Source organism: Budorcas taxicolor, chromosome 10, assembly GCF_023091745.1.
Source record: "Budorcas taxicolor isolate Tak-1 chromosome 10, Takin1.1, whole genome shotgun sequence".
NCBI lineage: Eukaryota > Metazoa > Chordata > Mammalia > Artiodactyla > Bovidae > Budorcas > Budorcas taxicolor.
The window spans coordinates 80,233,844-80,249,512 of record NC_068919.1 but is presented as its reverse complement, the minus strand read 5'-3'; the positions used below and the strand labels follow the sequence as shown (position 1 = coordinate 80,249,512).

General features: G+C 40.9%; 1 protein-coding gene across 2 annotated transcripts in view; it reads left to right on the top strand.

Moving 5' to 3' along the window:
- Nucleotides 1-6,319: 6,319 nt before the first annotated feature.
- SYNJ2BP (synaptojanin 2 binding protein) overlaps nucleotides 6,320-15,669 on the top strand; it is a 38,750-nt gene continuing 29,400 nt past the window's right edge. For both annotated transcript variants that reach the window (XR_008199988.1, XM_052646652.1), the window contains exon 1: nucleotides 6,320-6,465. Coding sequence is in view for 1 of the 2 variants with exons in the window: in XM_052646652.1 (XP_052502612.1) it covers nucleotides 6,402-6,465 (64 nt within the window). In the remaining variant the exon portion in view is untranslated. The remainder of the gene's footprint in view (nucleotides 6,466-15,669) is intronic.

Sequence of the window (15,669 nt, the reverse complement as noted above, 5' to 3'; positions counted from 1 at the left end):
TCCAGCTTGGTGTAAAAAATTAATGCAACCCAATCAAAGTTTCAACAGCCATTTTGTAAAACCTGAGATGATTCTCAAGTTTATGTTGGAAGTTTAAAGGGCCAAGATTTACTCAAGATCCTAATTAAGGTATGTGTGTAAGGACAGGGCTTCCCAGGTAGCATGAGCCGTAAAGAACCTGTCTGCCAAAGAAGGACACAGAAGAAATGTGGGTTTGATCCCTGGGTTGAGAAGATCTCCTATTCTTGCCTGGAAAATTCCATGGACAGAGGAGCCTGTTGGGCTACAGTCCATAGGGTCAGAAAGAGTTGGACACGACTAAAGCAACTTAGCATGCACACAAGCATGTATAAGGATAACAGACAAAATTTTAAATAATAGTCCAGAAAAGAAATATACAGAGGTCAACACCAAATTTGCTCAATAAATAAACGAGTAAATAAAAATTTTTAAAGGCACAAAGTAAAGGAATATCTTATAAATATGTAGTGCTGGGACAAAGAAATAATAACATAGCAAAAAAGTAAAATCTTGACTGCTAGTCTACACATGTAAAATAAACATTCCATTAGCTGTACATCTACATGTAAAATTTGTTTAGCTTTAGATAACATGTTAATTCAGAGCAGAAAAATAATTCTTAGGTGGGACATATTGTCTGGCCTCACTGTGCATTAGGCACACGTACTTGCATTTGGAAACAACATGACTCCCCTGATTCCACAGATTTTCTTAATTGTTTTCTCTTAATGGAAACTCCCATTTTCTCTATTTTCTGCCTTCCTGCATATTAAGGTTTCCTTGTTCTTCTTTTTTTTTTTTTTTAGACAGCATGGCTCTTTTCAGTTTATTACGTGAAGGAATTACACTGACATACTTCTGAATACATGTGAAGCCCCAGCACAATTACACAATCCATGAGAACTCCTGTTATTTCTCTCCATTTCACTGTGAGTTGTGTTTTTTTCTTTCCCCCAACTGAACTGGGTCTTCATTTCAGCACTCAGGCTTTCTCTAGTTGCAGTGCATGGGCTCTAGAGCACATGTGCTCAGTAGTTCCAGTGCATGGGCCAAGTTGCTTCTCAGCCTGTGGGATCCTAGTTCCCCAACCAGGGATCATACACCGATGTCCCCTGATTTGAAAAGCGGATTCCCAACCATGGGACAACCAGGGAAATAGCACAGTGAGCTCTTTGAAGGCTATGCATGTGTGTGTACTAAGTCACTTCAGTTGTGCCCAACTCTGGCTCCTCTGTCCATGGAATTTTTCAGGCAAGAATACTGGAGTGAGTTGCCATTTTCCACTCCAAAATTAAACTAGTCCAAGTTAAAAGCAGACCCCAAATGGTTATATTAATACAAGTTGTGAGGTTTTTAAACTTGTGACAAGGTACAGAAAGGAAATTCTACTCATTGCAAGGAAATTCTCACTTTAGCTTCAGTGAGCCAAAAGCACTTAAAATCCATGAATCTTCAGCTGGTCATCCTTAGCCAGTCCAACCCCTACGAAGAACTAGCATATGTTCTTGCATTGGTCACTCCGTAGCTGAAATATAAAGTTTCTTCATTCTTAAAAATTATATTTACATTAATATATAAAGGGAATTTAAATGCTTTATCTGTCCCTCCACTTATTGCCAACGAAATGAAGTGACAGTCTCTCAGTCGTGTCCAACTCTTTGGGATCCCAAGGACTGTAGCCCGTCTGGCTTCTCTTTCCATGGAATTCTCAAGCAAGAATACTGGGGTGCTTTGCCATTCCCTTCTCCAGGGGATCTTCCCAACCCAAGGATCAAACCCAGGTCTCTGGCATTGCAGGCTGATTCTTTACCATCAGTACTTATTCAGTTTATTTGGTGACCCTTTTTCTTGTATAGTTCCTTATATTTCTTTTGAAGCTGAGTGCTTAGGTGAAAAGGGCAATCTTTGCAAGTACAGAATAGTGATTCCCCCTACCACCATGCAGTCTATAAGAAACTTCTTTTTTTTCGCAAAATTTCTTCACTGATGACTTTCTTGATTTTCTTTTCCAATTTCAATTTGATCTCTTCTCTCTTGGCATTCCAATGTCATCTACTTACCTTTTTTTTCACTTATCATACTTTTTTTTCATTATGATCACTTTACTCATTCAACTAACATGTGTTAAGCAGGGCCACAAGTTGAGGATGGCATGAATCTGAGTTTGAAGTCGAGAAGTCATTTTTAAAAATTTTCATCTCATTTACTTTTTTCAAAAACATTTTAAAGATCTGTCATTTTGCCCTTTTTAAGATGGGGAAAACATAACTGGGAGATATTAAGTTATCTGATCACAGCCAGACAACTGGAAGAAGATGGAGCTGAAACTTGAGACCAGGACTTCTAACATCACCTCCTGTGTTCTTTCCACTACTCCATATTAACTTCTCTCAAGACTGGCAAATAAAAGGCCTTCCTGCTGAATCTGCCTCTTTCTTGTTTTGTTTGATAAACACAGTAGCTTCTGCTTTGAGAAACAACCTGAAGTTAAGCCACTGGGATTGGTGGAAGAATGAAAAGTGCAATTCCAATTAAGGCATTCCAATTCAGATTAATAATCAAACCTGAAACTACTCTGTTTACTGGTCTTATTGTAGTGACTTAAAAGAAAAAAAAAAAAAGACTGAATCTTCCCTCTTACCAACAGGGAGAGACCTTTACCCCTCTCCCCTTCCACAGAGAATTTTCTTGAACAAACTTGTAATTAAAATCTTTCTTCTGTCTCTCTTACATGTATGCAAGTCTTTAAAAGGCTAAACGAGCCTCTTATCAGGTAGAATGGGCAAGACTAGAGATCTCTTCAAGAATATTAGAAATACTAAGGGAATATTTCATGGAAAGATGGGCATAATAAAGGACAGAAATGGTATGAACCTAACAGAAGAGGAAGATATTAAGATAAGGTGGCAAAAATACACAGAAGAACTATACTAAAAAAGATCTCAATGACCCAGATAACCACCATGGTGTGATCACTCACCTACAGCCAGACATCCTGGACTGCAAGGTCAAGTGGGCCTTAGGAAGCATCACTATAAACAAAGCTAATGGAGGTGATGAAATTCCAGGTGAGCTATTTCATATCCTAAAAGATGATGCTGTGAAAGTGCTGCACTCAATATGCCAGCAAATTTGGAAAACTCAGCAGTGGCCACAGGACTGGAAAAGGTCAGTTTTCATTCCAATCCCAAAGAAAGACAATGCCAAAGAATGTTCAAACTACTGCACAATTGCACTCATCTCTCACCCTAGCAAAGTAATGCTCAAAATTCTCCAAGCCAGGCTTCAACAGTACGTGAATCGTGAACTTCCAGATGTTCAAGTTGGATTTAGAAAAGGCAGAAGAACCAGAGATCAAGTTGTCAACATTCATTGGATCATAGAAAAAGCAAGAGAATTCGAGAAAAAATATCTACTTCTGCTTTATTGACTACACCAAAGCCTTTGATTGTGTGGATCACAACAAACTGTGGCAAATTCTTCAAGAGATGGGAATACCAGACCACCTGACCTGCCTCTTGAGAAACCTATATGCAGGTGAGGAAGCAACAGAACTGGACATGGAACAACAGACTGGTTCCAAATTGGGAAAAGGGTAGATCAAGGCTGTATATTGTCACCCTGCTTATTTAACTTATATGCAGAGTACATCATGCAAAATGCCAGGCTGGATGAAGCATAAGCTGGAATCAAGATTGCTGGGAGAAATATCAATAACCTCAGATATACAGATGACACCACTCTTATGGCAGAAAGTGAAGAGGAACTAAAGAGCCTCTTGATGAAAGTGAAAGAGGAGAATAAAAAACTGGCTTAAAATTCATCATTCAAAAACCAAGATCACAGTGTCTGGTCCTATCACTTCATGGGAAATAGATGGGGAAAGAATGGAAACAGTGTCAGACTTTATTTTGGGGTGGCTCCAAAATCACTGAAGATGGTGACTGCAGCTGTGAAATTAAAAGACGCTTGCTCCTTGGAAGAAAAGCTATGACCAACCTAGACACATATTTAAAAGCAGAGACATTACTTTGCCAACAAAGGTCTGTCTAGTCAAGGCTATGGTTTTTCCCAGATAATCATGATGATGTGATCACTAGTCTAGAGCCAGACATCTTGGAATGTGAAGTCAAGTGGGCCTTAGAAAGCATCACTATGAGCAAAAAGCTAGTGGAGGTGATGGAATTCCAGTTGAGCTGTTTCAAATCCTGAAAGATGATGCTGTGAAAGTGCTGCACTCAATATGCCAGCAAATTTGGAAAACTCAGCAGTGGCCACAGGACTAGAAAAGGTCAGTTTTCATTCCAATCCCAAAGAAAGGCAATGCCAAAGAATGCTCAAACTACCACACAATTGAACTCATCTCACATGCTAGTAAAGTAACGCTCAAAACTCTCCAAGCCAGGCTTCAGCAATACGTGAACCGTGAACTCCCTGATGTTCAAGCTGGTTTTAGAAAAGGCAGAGGAACCAGAGATCAAATTGCCAACATCCGCTGGATCATGGAAAAAGCAAGAGAGTTCCAGAAAAACATCTATTTCTGCTTTATTGACTATGCCAAAGCCTTTGACTGTGTGGATCACAAGAAACTGTGGAAAATTCTGAAAGAGATGGGAATACCAGACCACCTAACCTGCCTCTTGAGAAATCTGTATGCAGGTCAGGAAGCAAGAGTTAGAACTGGACATGGAACAACAGACTGGTTCCAAATGGGAAAAGGAGTACGTCAAGGCTGTATATTGTTACCCTGCTTATTTAACTTGTATGCAGAGTACATCATGAGAAACGCTGGGCTGGAAGAAACACAAGCTGGAATCAAGATTGCTGGGAGAAATATCAATCACCTCAGATATGCAGATGACACCACCCTTATGGCAGAAAGTGAAGAGGAACTAAAAAGCCTCTTGATGAAAGTGAAAGAGGAGAGTGAAAAAGTTGGCTTAAAGCTCACCATTCAGAAAACGAAGATCATGGCATCCTGTCCCATCACTTCATGGGAAATAGATGGGGAAACAGTGGAAACAGTGTCAGACTTTATTTTGGGGGGCTCCAAAATCACTGCAGATGGTGATTGCAGCCATGAAATTAAAAGACGCTTACTCCTTGGAAGAAAAGTTATGAGCAACCTAGATAGCATATTGAAATGCAGAGACATTACTTTGCTGACTAAGGTCCGTCTAGTCAAGACTATGGTTTTTTCTGTGGTCATGTATGGATGTGAGAGTTGGACTGTGAAGAAGGCTGAGTGCCGAAGAATTGATGCTTTTGAACTGTGGTGTTGGAGAAGACTCTTGAGAGTCCCTTGGACGGCAAGGAGATCCAACCAGTCCATTCTGAAGGAGATCAACCCTGGGATTTCTTTGGAGGGAATGATGCTAAAGCTGAAGCTCCAGTACTTTGGCCAACTCATGTGAAGAGTTGAGTCATTGGAAAAGACTCTGATGCTTGGAGGGATTGCGGGCAGGAGGAGAAGGGGACGACCGAGGATGAGATGGCTGGATGGTATCACGGACTCGATGGATGTGAGTCTGAGGGAACTCCGGGAGATGGTGATGGACAGGGAGGCCTGGCGTGCTGCGATTCATGGGGTCGCAAAGAGTCGGACACGATTGAGCGACTAAACTGAACTGATGTATGGATGTGAGAGTTGGACTATAAAGAAGGCTGAGCGCCAAAGAATCGATGCTTTTGAACTGTGGTGTTGGAGAAGACTCTTGAAAGTCCCTTGAACTGCAAGGAGATCCAACCAGTCCATCCTAAAGGAAATCAGTCCTGAATATTCATTGGAAGGAGTGATGTTGAAGCTGAAACTCCAATACTTTGGCCACCTGATGCGAAGAGCTGACTCATTTGAAAAGACTCTGATGCTGGGAAAGACTGAAGGCGGGAGGAGAAGGGGACGACAGAGGATGAGATGGTTGGATGGCATCACTGAGTCAATGGACACGAGTCTGAGTAAACTCCCGGGAGTCGGGAGTCGGTGATGGACAGGGAGGCCTGGCGGACTGCAGTCCGTTAGGGTCGCAAAGAGTCGGACCCGACTGAGCGACTGAACTGAATTGAGCAACCATTTTATGTCTCTTAGCTTTCCTAGCCAGCCCGCCCCGCCCCGAATCCGTCTGGAATGGTAAAATCATGACAGAAACGCGCTCCTTGCTCACCTCGTAGTTTGATTTGAGAACTAGGTGAGAGTTCGTGCCGGGCGGCAGCCAGGACCACGACTCCCGGCATTCCTGGCGCTCGCCCCTCATCCGGCTTCCTTTTCCGGTTCGCGGCTGCTGAAACCGAAAGTGCGGTGTTGTGGCTGCTGCCGGCAGTGCTTCTCACCTTCACCTGCACCGATCCTCGCTGACCCCGGTCGGGAAGCCAGAGACTAAAATATGAACGGAAGAGTGGATTACTTGATTACCGAGGAAGAGATCAATCTCACCAGAGGACCGTCAGGTATGTGCAGAAGTAATCATCGCTTGAGAGTAGAGTTCTTGAGGCTGTAAATTGCAGAGCGAACACCTCTTGCGGAGCCGGATTCCTTTGGCCCCGGACAAGACGGCCCCCAACCAAGAGGTTTCCTGAAGCGTTTGTGAGCAAACGGATGACTTGTCTTGACATCCGGCGTTAGCACGAGAGGATCTGAGGAGTCCACCTAATTTGCAGTCGGTTGTTGGTTGAGTCGCTCAGTCGTGTCCTACTCTTTGCGACCCCGTGGACTGCAGCACGCCAGGCTTCCCTGTCGTGACCACCTGTTTTTATAGTCGGGAGGGGTTTCTTTCTTCCAGTAGTGGTACTGGAAAATCCTGGGAGGTGGGGGGGTGGGGGTGGGGAAGCCTGCTTTTTTAGCCAGCACTGATGAACACCACACCCCTCCTTCCATTTGTCTGCTCTGTCCCTATTTCTGAGAGACCGTTTAGTGAAAATGGGAGCATAAACGGTGTGGACTGTAATTGCATATCCGTTTTCTCGGTGCTGGTATTCCTCCCTCCCGCCTTTCATTTCTGGAAAATTCATTTAGAGGGTTAACTAGAATGTTGAAACAGAAAGAGACCTTAGAGATCCTCTACAAATGTTCCCAAAGCTGGTTTCGCTTCAAAATTATCCAACTTTGTTTGGTTTTTCTTTTTTTTTTTAAATAAGTTAATTCCTAGAACCCATCTCTGTGAATTTGGATTCAGTGCAATTGTTTGTTTGGGCTTTTTCCTCTTTTCCTCACAGCAAACCTGTCATGTGATTCTGATACTACCAAATCTTCATTTTCACCTATAGTCCTCTTATCTCCTGATGCCCTTGACTCCACTAGGCTCTTAACATTGCTGCCCACGTTGGCTTTTGTTGCCTTTCCTTTATAGCTGTCTAGTGCTTTAAGAGCTTAAGCTTTGGGTTTATTTAACCTCTTACTAGTTCTTTGATACTCATTACCTAACTTTACTGATATAAGCTTTAATTTGTCATTTGTAAAGTGTGCATAGTAGAGTACATTTCTAAGGGGTATGAGAATGAAATCAGTTAATCCGTAAAATATTTAGAACATTGTGTGGTAAACACTGTGTGTTCATTACTCTTGTTTTTATTGTTAGGAAATAAATGAATAGATTAACACACTAAGTCTTGCTAAATACTGTTATTTCAAGTCTCCAACAGCTCATCAAGTACCAGGCACTCTATCTGAGATGTTTTTGTAAGCCATACACACCTGTCTGTTGCCATCACTACTACCTAAATCAGTCCATCTTTTCTCATCTGAAATTTTTTAGGAGCTTGACTACAATTTATAGATTATTTTTCATAAAATATGGCCCAAAATCATCTTTGTCTTTTTTCTTATTATAAAAAATTAGAAATCAGCTTACTGAGAGTGTAATTTATTGCCAATCTGCATGGTTAAATGCCATGCTTCATAGGAGCTCCTAAACGTTTGTCAAAGACTCATTCAGTATGCTCAAATCTCTTAGGTATACTTCTCTTACTTAAGTTTCTCCTTCTCTTCCTATTAATGGTTATTGACTTTTGAGACTAACCAAAATCTGTTTTTCAGTACTTTTCATCCATTGGTACTTGTTCTCCTAGGGCCAATTGAAACAATGGTAGTTAGAAGTATTTAAAGGCAGCTGGTTGTATTCCTGTTTTGTCTCTTCCTTCTAAGCCTAACTATCCCTAGTTGTTACATTAGTTCTCTTGTGTTTTGTTTCCTGTTTAAGAATTTAACCTGTTCTGACATAGTTCCATCAGTGTAGTATCTGCAGTATTTTCAGAATCACCTGACTGGAGCAGAGCAGCACTCTGATATTCTCTTGCTTATTTCAGTCACTAAATATTTTTAAAGTTTAGTGTAATATCACTTCACCTTTTTTGGTAGTTACATAACAGTGTTGCTGATGTTCAGCTGACCATTCATTGAAATTTTTCTGATCCTATTGATCTTGCAGACCTGAAATTCCTAATATAACCATTTTTCTGAATTACTGGAATTCGGAAAAGCATCAAAGGAATGATTAATAATAATTTTTTTAGCTAATATATCTCACCTCAGAGTTAATTTCTGTTTTGTGTGTGCATTTATTCACCTAGTGACTTTTAATTTTTTCTAAGCATTTTCACATTTTACCCATAAAAGTTTATAAACTTTAAAAAATTTAGACGAGTAGAGCCGCTGACTTTTGAAGTTTGGTTGGTTCATTTAACAAGGTTTCAAGTTTCTGTTTATCACCTGCCATTGCTAGTTACCTGCTATGTGGTGTTCCCAAGAAGTCTCACAATCTCACTCCACTTTTCCTCACTGTGTCATCATTAAGATATATAGGGAATAAGTCAGTTATCACGCCTAGAAGTTTCCAGTAATTTGGGTAGTCCCAAAGTAGCAGTCTTTTCTCTTTTTGGGTAGTCCCAAAGTAGCAAACTAGGAAAAGCCTCTAGTTCCAAGTATGCATTTCTGTGTGTAGGAAGTATTGTCACTCTTTGTTTCAGTACAGCTTCCTTTGCAGGGACCTGATAATTTAATCAAGTAATTGCAAGAATGTATATACTTTTGTTTTTGTGTGTGAGTGTTCTGTCAGGGACAAGGGTCTTGGGTAATTCCAGTGTTTGGGCCCATTTTGCAAGGCAAATGCACCTGTTCTGTATGGTCCTGCTTACTGCACAGGAAAGAAAATCTTGGAAAAATCATGACAATGAAGTGAGTATCTGGTGAGGCAAAAAGAAGCTTGATACGTAGCTCGGCAACTATCCTATGCCTTCTTCCTCAGCCTTGTAAAGAGAGTCTTAGGTTGGATGACTGGAAGTTTCGTCCTCCTCCAAGAGTTCATGATTCTTTGGCCTGTTCCATGTGTTGTTTCACAAGTCCTGCCATTTGTAACTAACAGTAAGTGGTCTAAAGAACCAGTTGAAATTTCAAATGCCTTTAAAGATTTGAAGAGTCCACTTTTTGTCCTTTATGGAACGCTCTTTTCTTTCTGTGGAAATCCAGCTTGATTATAGTCTCAAAGCCTCCCGCTTTTTCCTTTATTAAATTGAGTTCTTAATGTTGGAAAGACTCAGTTACTCTAAGAAGTATGACAATGAATTTAATCTAGATTTTTTTAACTTCATGTTGGATATTAGGATTCCTTGTTCAGGACTGAGTTCTCAATAAGTTTCAACAAGTTGCTCCTGATTACCATCTTTAAAAAGGAAGCAGAATTTCTATTTTTCTACTTTCTTTAAGGGAGTTGCAGAGGATAATGAGTTGGAACAGTTTTAATCATGAATAATTAAGGAATTCCGTATTATCTTTCTGGCAGTATGCTAATTATTTCATACACACACACATACATATATACACTTTTTTCTTCAAAACCACCACGAGTGGTGATTAATCCACATTATTAGATGAGAAAATTGTCTCTCACAGAGGTTAAGCATTTGCCCAAGTTCTAAAGTCAGTAAGTTTCAAAAGCCCAGAATTTAACCCAGATCTGTTGATCCCAGTGTTCCACATACTACCTCCTAGTATAGTAGCTGCATTTACTAGGCTGCTGTGCTACCTAGTCACATGGCTTTACAAAATGTGTCTCTAGTTGAGCATCTATCAACTTTTTTTTCTTCTGTCTTAAAAATTCTTAATAAGGTTGATCCTTGAAGCAGTCTTTAGAGATACAGTTTTTATAGCATATACTTTTCTCACTGTATGTGTTTTCCCACATATTCCATCTCCTTGTTTCTGGAATCTTAGTCAGTTTCCTACCCATTACATTGTGTTATGACCAAATTCATTCTTCTCTCTTAAATTGTGTTTAGTGGAGAACCTTGTTTATGACTTTTTGAAAGCTGAAATAGACCATGTTACTAGTTATCTTTATGTAATAGCATTCTATTATGATTTTTGATATTCATCAATTTGCCTAGTCATTTCATGAACATCTGCTGACTACTCTTTGGCATGTGCCAGGTAAGGCATTAGGAAAACAGGAAATGAAATACATATCCTTTGAATCAGAAGAGCTCAGACTGAAGTTGAGGGAAGAGAGAGAAGTAAGGAAGCAAATATAGAAATAAACACAATCTTTTTTTCTCCCTTTGCTCTCACAGGACTCTGATCTTTCTAGACTGGTTCCGAGCCTGGATTCTTAAGTCACACAGCATGCTTCAGTTGTGCTTAAGTTACACAGTCGCATCAGTTGTGTCCGATTCTGTGCGAACCTGTGGACTGTAGCCTGCCGGGCTCCTCTGTCCATGGGATTCTCCAAGGCAAGAATACTGGAGTGGGTTACCATGCCCTCCTCCAGGGGACCTTCCCGACCCAGGGATCGAACCCATGGCATCTCCTGCATCTTCTGCATCGCAGGTGGATTCTTTACAGTCACACAGACCTACATCCAATTCTTAACTCTGCCACTTAAGTAAGAGACATGATCTAGTAGAGACCAGGCATATGCATTCAGTTCTTGCACAAGGGCTTATTGTAGAGTGAGAGAATAAAGATGCTGGTGGCTGAAAAAAAATGCATAATCTAAACATTGAGAATTATGTTTTATCTGGCAGTCTTCCTGGGAACTTCAGGCCCACAAGACAGCTACTCAAAGAGCTCTGAGGGAGTGCTCCAAAGAGGTAAAGGAGGAGCCAGAATATTATAGGGGTTTTTGCAACAAAGGCCAGGTAGTCAGAACATCAAAAGATTACTGTTAAGAAAACCAGACATCTCAAATTAATGAATTTAGAGCTTTTCTTTGTGGCTCGAACCCAGGTCTTCTTTGCAGGTGGGGTCCATACCCTCCCTCCCCCTACCCCCCCACCTGTCTGAGCCACCAGGTCTTTCCTTCTGTATATGGGAAGATGCAAAAGTCTGGGCTCATTGAAGTCATTCCTTTGATATGCACCTGAGCTCTATAGGGCCAGCATCCTGTATCTTGCCCTGAGTCTCCTCAGGGTACCTCATTGGAGATGGCCAAGCAGTGGCTGACTGCTTGATGACAGGCATCCTGTTTCAATCCTGAGTTTGCTCAAGGTTCACCATCGGGGGCGGCTGTAATGTGATGGCTTGATGGCTGCAGCAACCTTTGTTTACTGATGTTGTAGGCAATATTTTTTTCATTCATGTAGGCCATATTCTTTGTTGCTTCCATCAGAGGGGGCACCAGGATGGAGAGGGACTGAGTTGAGCACAGTACATTTTTTGTTGCTATACCATCTTTCTGTTCCTTTGAGATTTAAGATTTTCCCTTATTCTCTCCTTGTTTGTCATGCACACTTGTTACTCTGTTTTGGGAGAAGTAACAAAAGTGACATATTTCATCTTTGGACCAGAGTTTCTCCAGAGAATATAATAGTTTTGAGTGAAAGATGCCTCATTATTAACCTCTTGAGTCACTTATTTGAATCTTTCTTTCGGTCTACACATATATTGAGCAGTGACTATAGGGCAGGTTTCTGTGCACAGCACTGTGAATACAAAAGAGAACTGAATTTTAATATAATTGCAGTGGGTAGCTGAGCATAGTGATTAAGAGCATTTTTGCCTGCGTTGCTAGCTACGTGTGCTTGGGCAAGTTACCTCACATCTCTATACCTTGATTTCTTGAAAATGAGTGTATTAATAGTACCCACTCAGAATCTTTGTGAGAATTAAATGGGGATTTTATTTTGTTTTGTTTTACAAATGATGTTGATTCTATATCAAGTACTCATCTAAGCAGTTTGCCAAAAATAAATCATTTAATTAATTTAATGGTGCCTGTCATTACTGCGGCTGTGTAGACAATAGACTTTACTAGGGTAAGAGCTCGGAGAAGGCAATGGCACCCCATTCCAGTACTCTTGCCTGGAAAACCGCATGGACGGAGGAGCCTAGTAGGCTGCAGTCCATGGGGTTGCGAAGAGTCGGACACACCTGAGCAACTTCACTTTCACTTTTCACTTTCATGCATGGGAGAAGGAAATGGTAACCCACTCCAGTGTTCTTGGCTGGAGAATCCCAGGGACGGGGGAGCCTGTTGGGCTGCTGTCTGTGGGGCCGCACAGAGTCAGACACTACTGACACGACTTAGCAGCAGCAGCAGCAGCAGCAGCAGGGTAAGAGCTGAGTCATCTGGGAAAGGTAGGGTAACCTGTCTCGCAGGCATTTTAGGGACATTGGGCTTTCCCTCCTGTATTTTTCTTCTTTTGTGCCTTTTTTTCCCCCCAGGTGTTGAAAAAGCCTGCTAGAGGCTCACAGAGACATTTTTAACCTTGCTGCATTTCCCCAGAATTAGAAATGTTAGGAATTCCTGGCTTGAGTATTATTTCCAATGGTTTAACAGAAACTTAACACCAACTGAGGTCCATAGGTATACTGGGTACTGTATGGGACAGGATGTAGAAAAATAAACAAAAGCCAGTCCCCTGCACATGGATGTTTATAGCAACTTTATTCATCATTGGAACTAATTATTACAGTAAAGAGTTAATTAAACCAGTCATTTCAGTGAAGTGTGTTTCTAGGCAAAAGGAAGGTGGTGGTTTAGTCGCTAATTGGTGTCCAGCTCTTGCAACCCTGTGGATTGTAGCCTGCCAGCCTCCTCTGACCATGGGATTGTCCAGGCAAGACTCCTGGAATGGGTTGCCATTTCCTTCTCCAGAGGCAAAAGGAAGAGGACATTGAAAATCATGGAGACATAGAACACTCAGGTGTAGAAGGGCGAAAAGCAGGGAGGTGATAATTATTATTTTTTTAATTAAGGCTTTATTTATTTAGAGCAATTTTTGTTTCATAGCAAAATTGAGAAGAAGGTAAAGAGATTTTCCATATCCCCCATGTGCATGGTGGTTTAGTCACTAAGTCGTGTCCGACTCTTAACGGCCCCATGGACTATATATCCTGTCAGGCTCCTCTGTCCGTGGGATTCTCCAGGCAAGAATACTGGAGTGCGTGGCCATTTCCTTCTCCAGGGGATCTTCCCCACCCAGGAATTGAACCCAGGTCTCCTGCATTGCAGGCAGATTCTTTACTGACTGAGCTACAAGGGAAGCCAAATATGCATAGCCTTCCCCATTATTGACATCCCTCCCTGAGTGTTTGTTACAGGTGGTGAACCTACATTGACACATTGTAAATACCCAAAGTCCAGTGGTTCACTTTAGAGTTCACTCTTTGTATTGTATCTTCTACAGAAGTGGACAAGTGTAGAATAATTTATGTCCATCCTTAGAGTATCATACAGAGCATTTCACTGGGCTCAATCTGTGCCGCATCTATACAGCCCTCTCTTCCCCCAACCCTGGTAACCGCTGATCTTTTTTCTGTCTCTATCGCTTTGCCTTTCCAGAGTTTCATACAGTGAAAATCATGCAGTATGTAGCCTTTCCAGACTGGCGTCTTTCACTGAGTAATATGCATTTAAGGTTTCCCATGTTTTTTCATGGCTTAATAGTCCATTTCTTTTTAGTGCTAAGTAGTAGTCTGTTCTGTGGAGAAGTGTGAGAAGTAGGGGAATGTAATCACATTTTTTGCTCAGTTGTTACCAAGTGATTGATGCTTTGAGGAACTTGGGGCTCTCTTTTATTATTAATTGTGAGTCAGTAATAGAGGATTGCTAAGAGTCGGACACAACTTAGCAACTGAAAAGAAAAGATTTCCCTGGGGGTCCAGTGGTTAAGAATTTGCCTTGCAGGTTAGGGACACAGGTTCAATCCCTGGTTGAGGAACTAAGATCCCACATGCCGCAGAGCAACTAAGCTAGCACACTGCAACCTCCTGAGCCCACAAGTTAAAACTGTTGAGCCTGCGTGCCACAACTGAAGAGTCTCTGCTCCAACAAAAGATTCTGCATGTGAATGTTGCATCAGAAAAGATGCAACAGAGATCCCAGGTGCCGCAACTAAGACCCAACACAGCCAAATAAATACATTTTTAAAATATTAGATGCTTAGAATACTTGCATTTTTGCACTTGAGAATTATCAGATTCATTTTTAAATCAATTTTATTGCAGTATCATTGACATAAAGTACATCCATTTTAAGTATAAAGTTCTAAGAAGTTTGGCAAATAATATACATATGTATAATCATGACTCATCACTTGAGAAAATTCTCTGTGTGTTCCTGCAGTGGGCCCTCTCACTGCATGCTCTAGGCAACCACTGGTCTGATTTCTATCACTTGCCTAATATAGAATGTCAAGAAATAGGATCATATAGTGTGTACTTAGGCTTCTTTCACTCATTTACACATTTATTTGGTATTACTGTCAGTATTTCATTGCATGGGGCTTCCCAGGTGGCTTAGTGGTAAAGAATCTGCCTGCCAGTGCCGGAGATACAAGAGACGCGGGTTTGATCCCTGGGTCAGGAAGATGCCCTGGAGGAGGAAATGGCAACCCACTCCAGTACTCTTGCCAGTATAATTCCATGGACAGAGGAGCCTGGTAGGCTGCAGTCCATGGGGTCGCAGAGTTGGACACAACTGAGCACAGCACACACACGTTTCATTGTGTAAGTATGCCACAATATACCATAGTATGATTATCCATTCACTTATTAATTCACATTTATGTTGTTTTGGGATTTTGGTTATTAAAAATAAATCTGCTATGAGTATTCACATGCAACTCTTTGTGTAAACATGTATTTTAATTTTTCTTGATTAAATACCTAATAATTGAGAATGGGTTTGCTGGTTTTAAGGGTGTGTGTTTAGCTTTAAAAGAAATTGCCAAACTGTTTTTCAAAATATGTGTGTTATACTTCTACCAGGTATGTATGACAGTTCCAGTTATCATCTCACATCCTTGCCAGTATTTGATATTATCTTTCCTTTTTTATCTTAGTCATTACAGGGGTTGTGGAATGGTTTTTATATGCATCTCCTGGTTGCAAATGATAATGGAGCATATTTTTATATATTTATTGCCCTTTCATATATATTCTGGAAAGAACTCAAGTCGTTTACCCATCTTTATTGTATTGTTTGTTTTCGTCTCATCAGATTGTAAGAGTTCTTTATATATTCTGGACAGAAGTCCTTTGTCATGTTTATGTGCTGTAGATATTTTCTTTTGGTTTGACTTGCCTTTTCGTTTTGGGAAGTGGGGTTTGTGTTTTGAAGAGTGGAAGGCTTTAAGTTTTAAGAAGAACAGTTTGTCAGGTTTTTTTTCCTTTTTCCTCTATGGTTGGTACTATTTGTACAATGTCTAAGAAATCTTAAC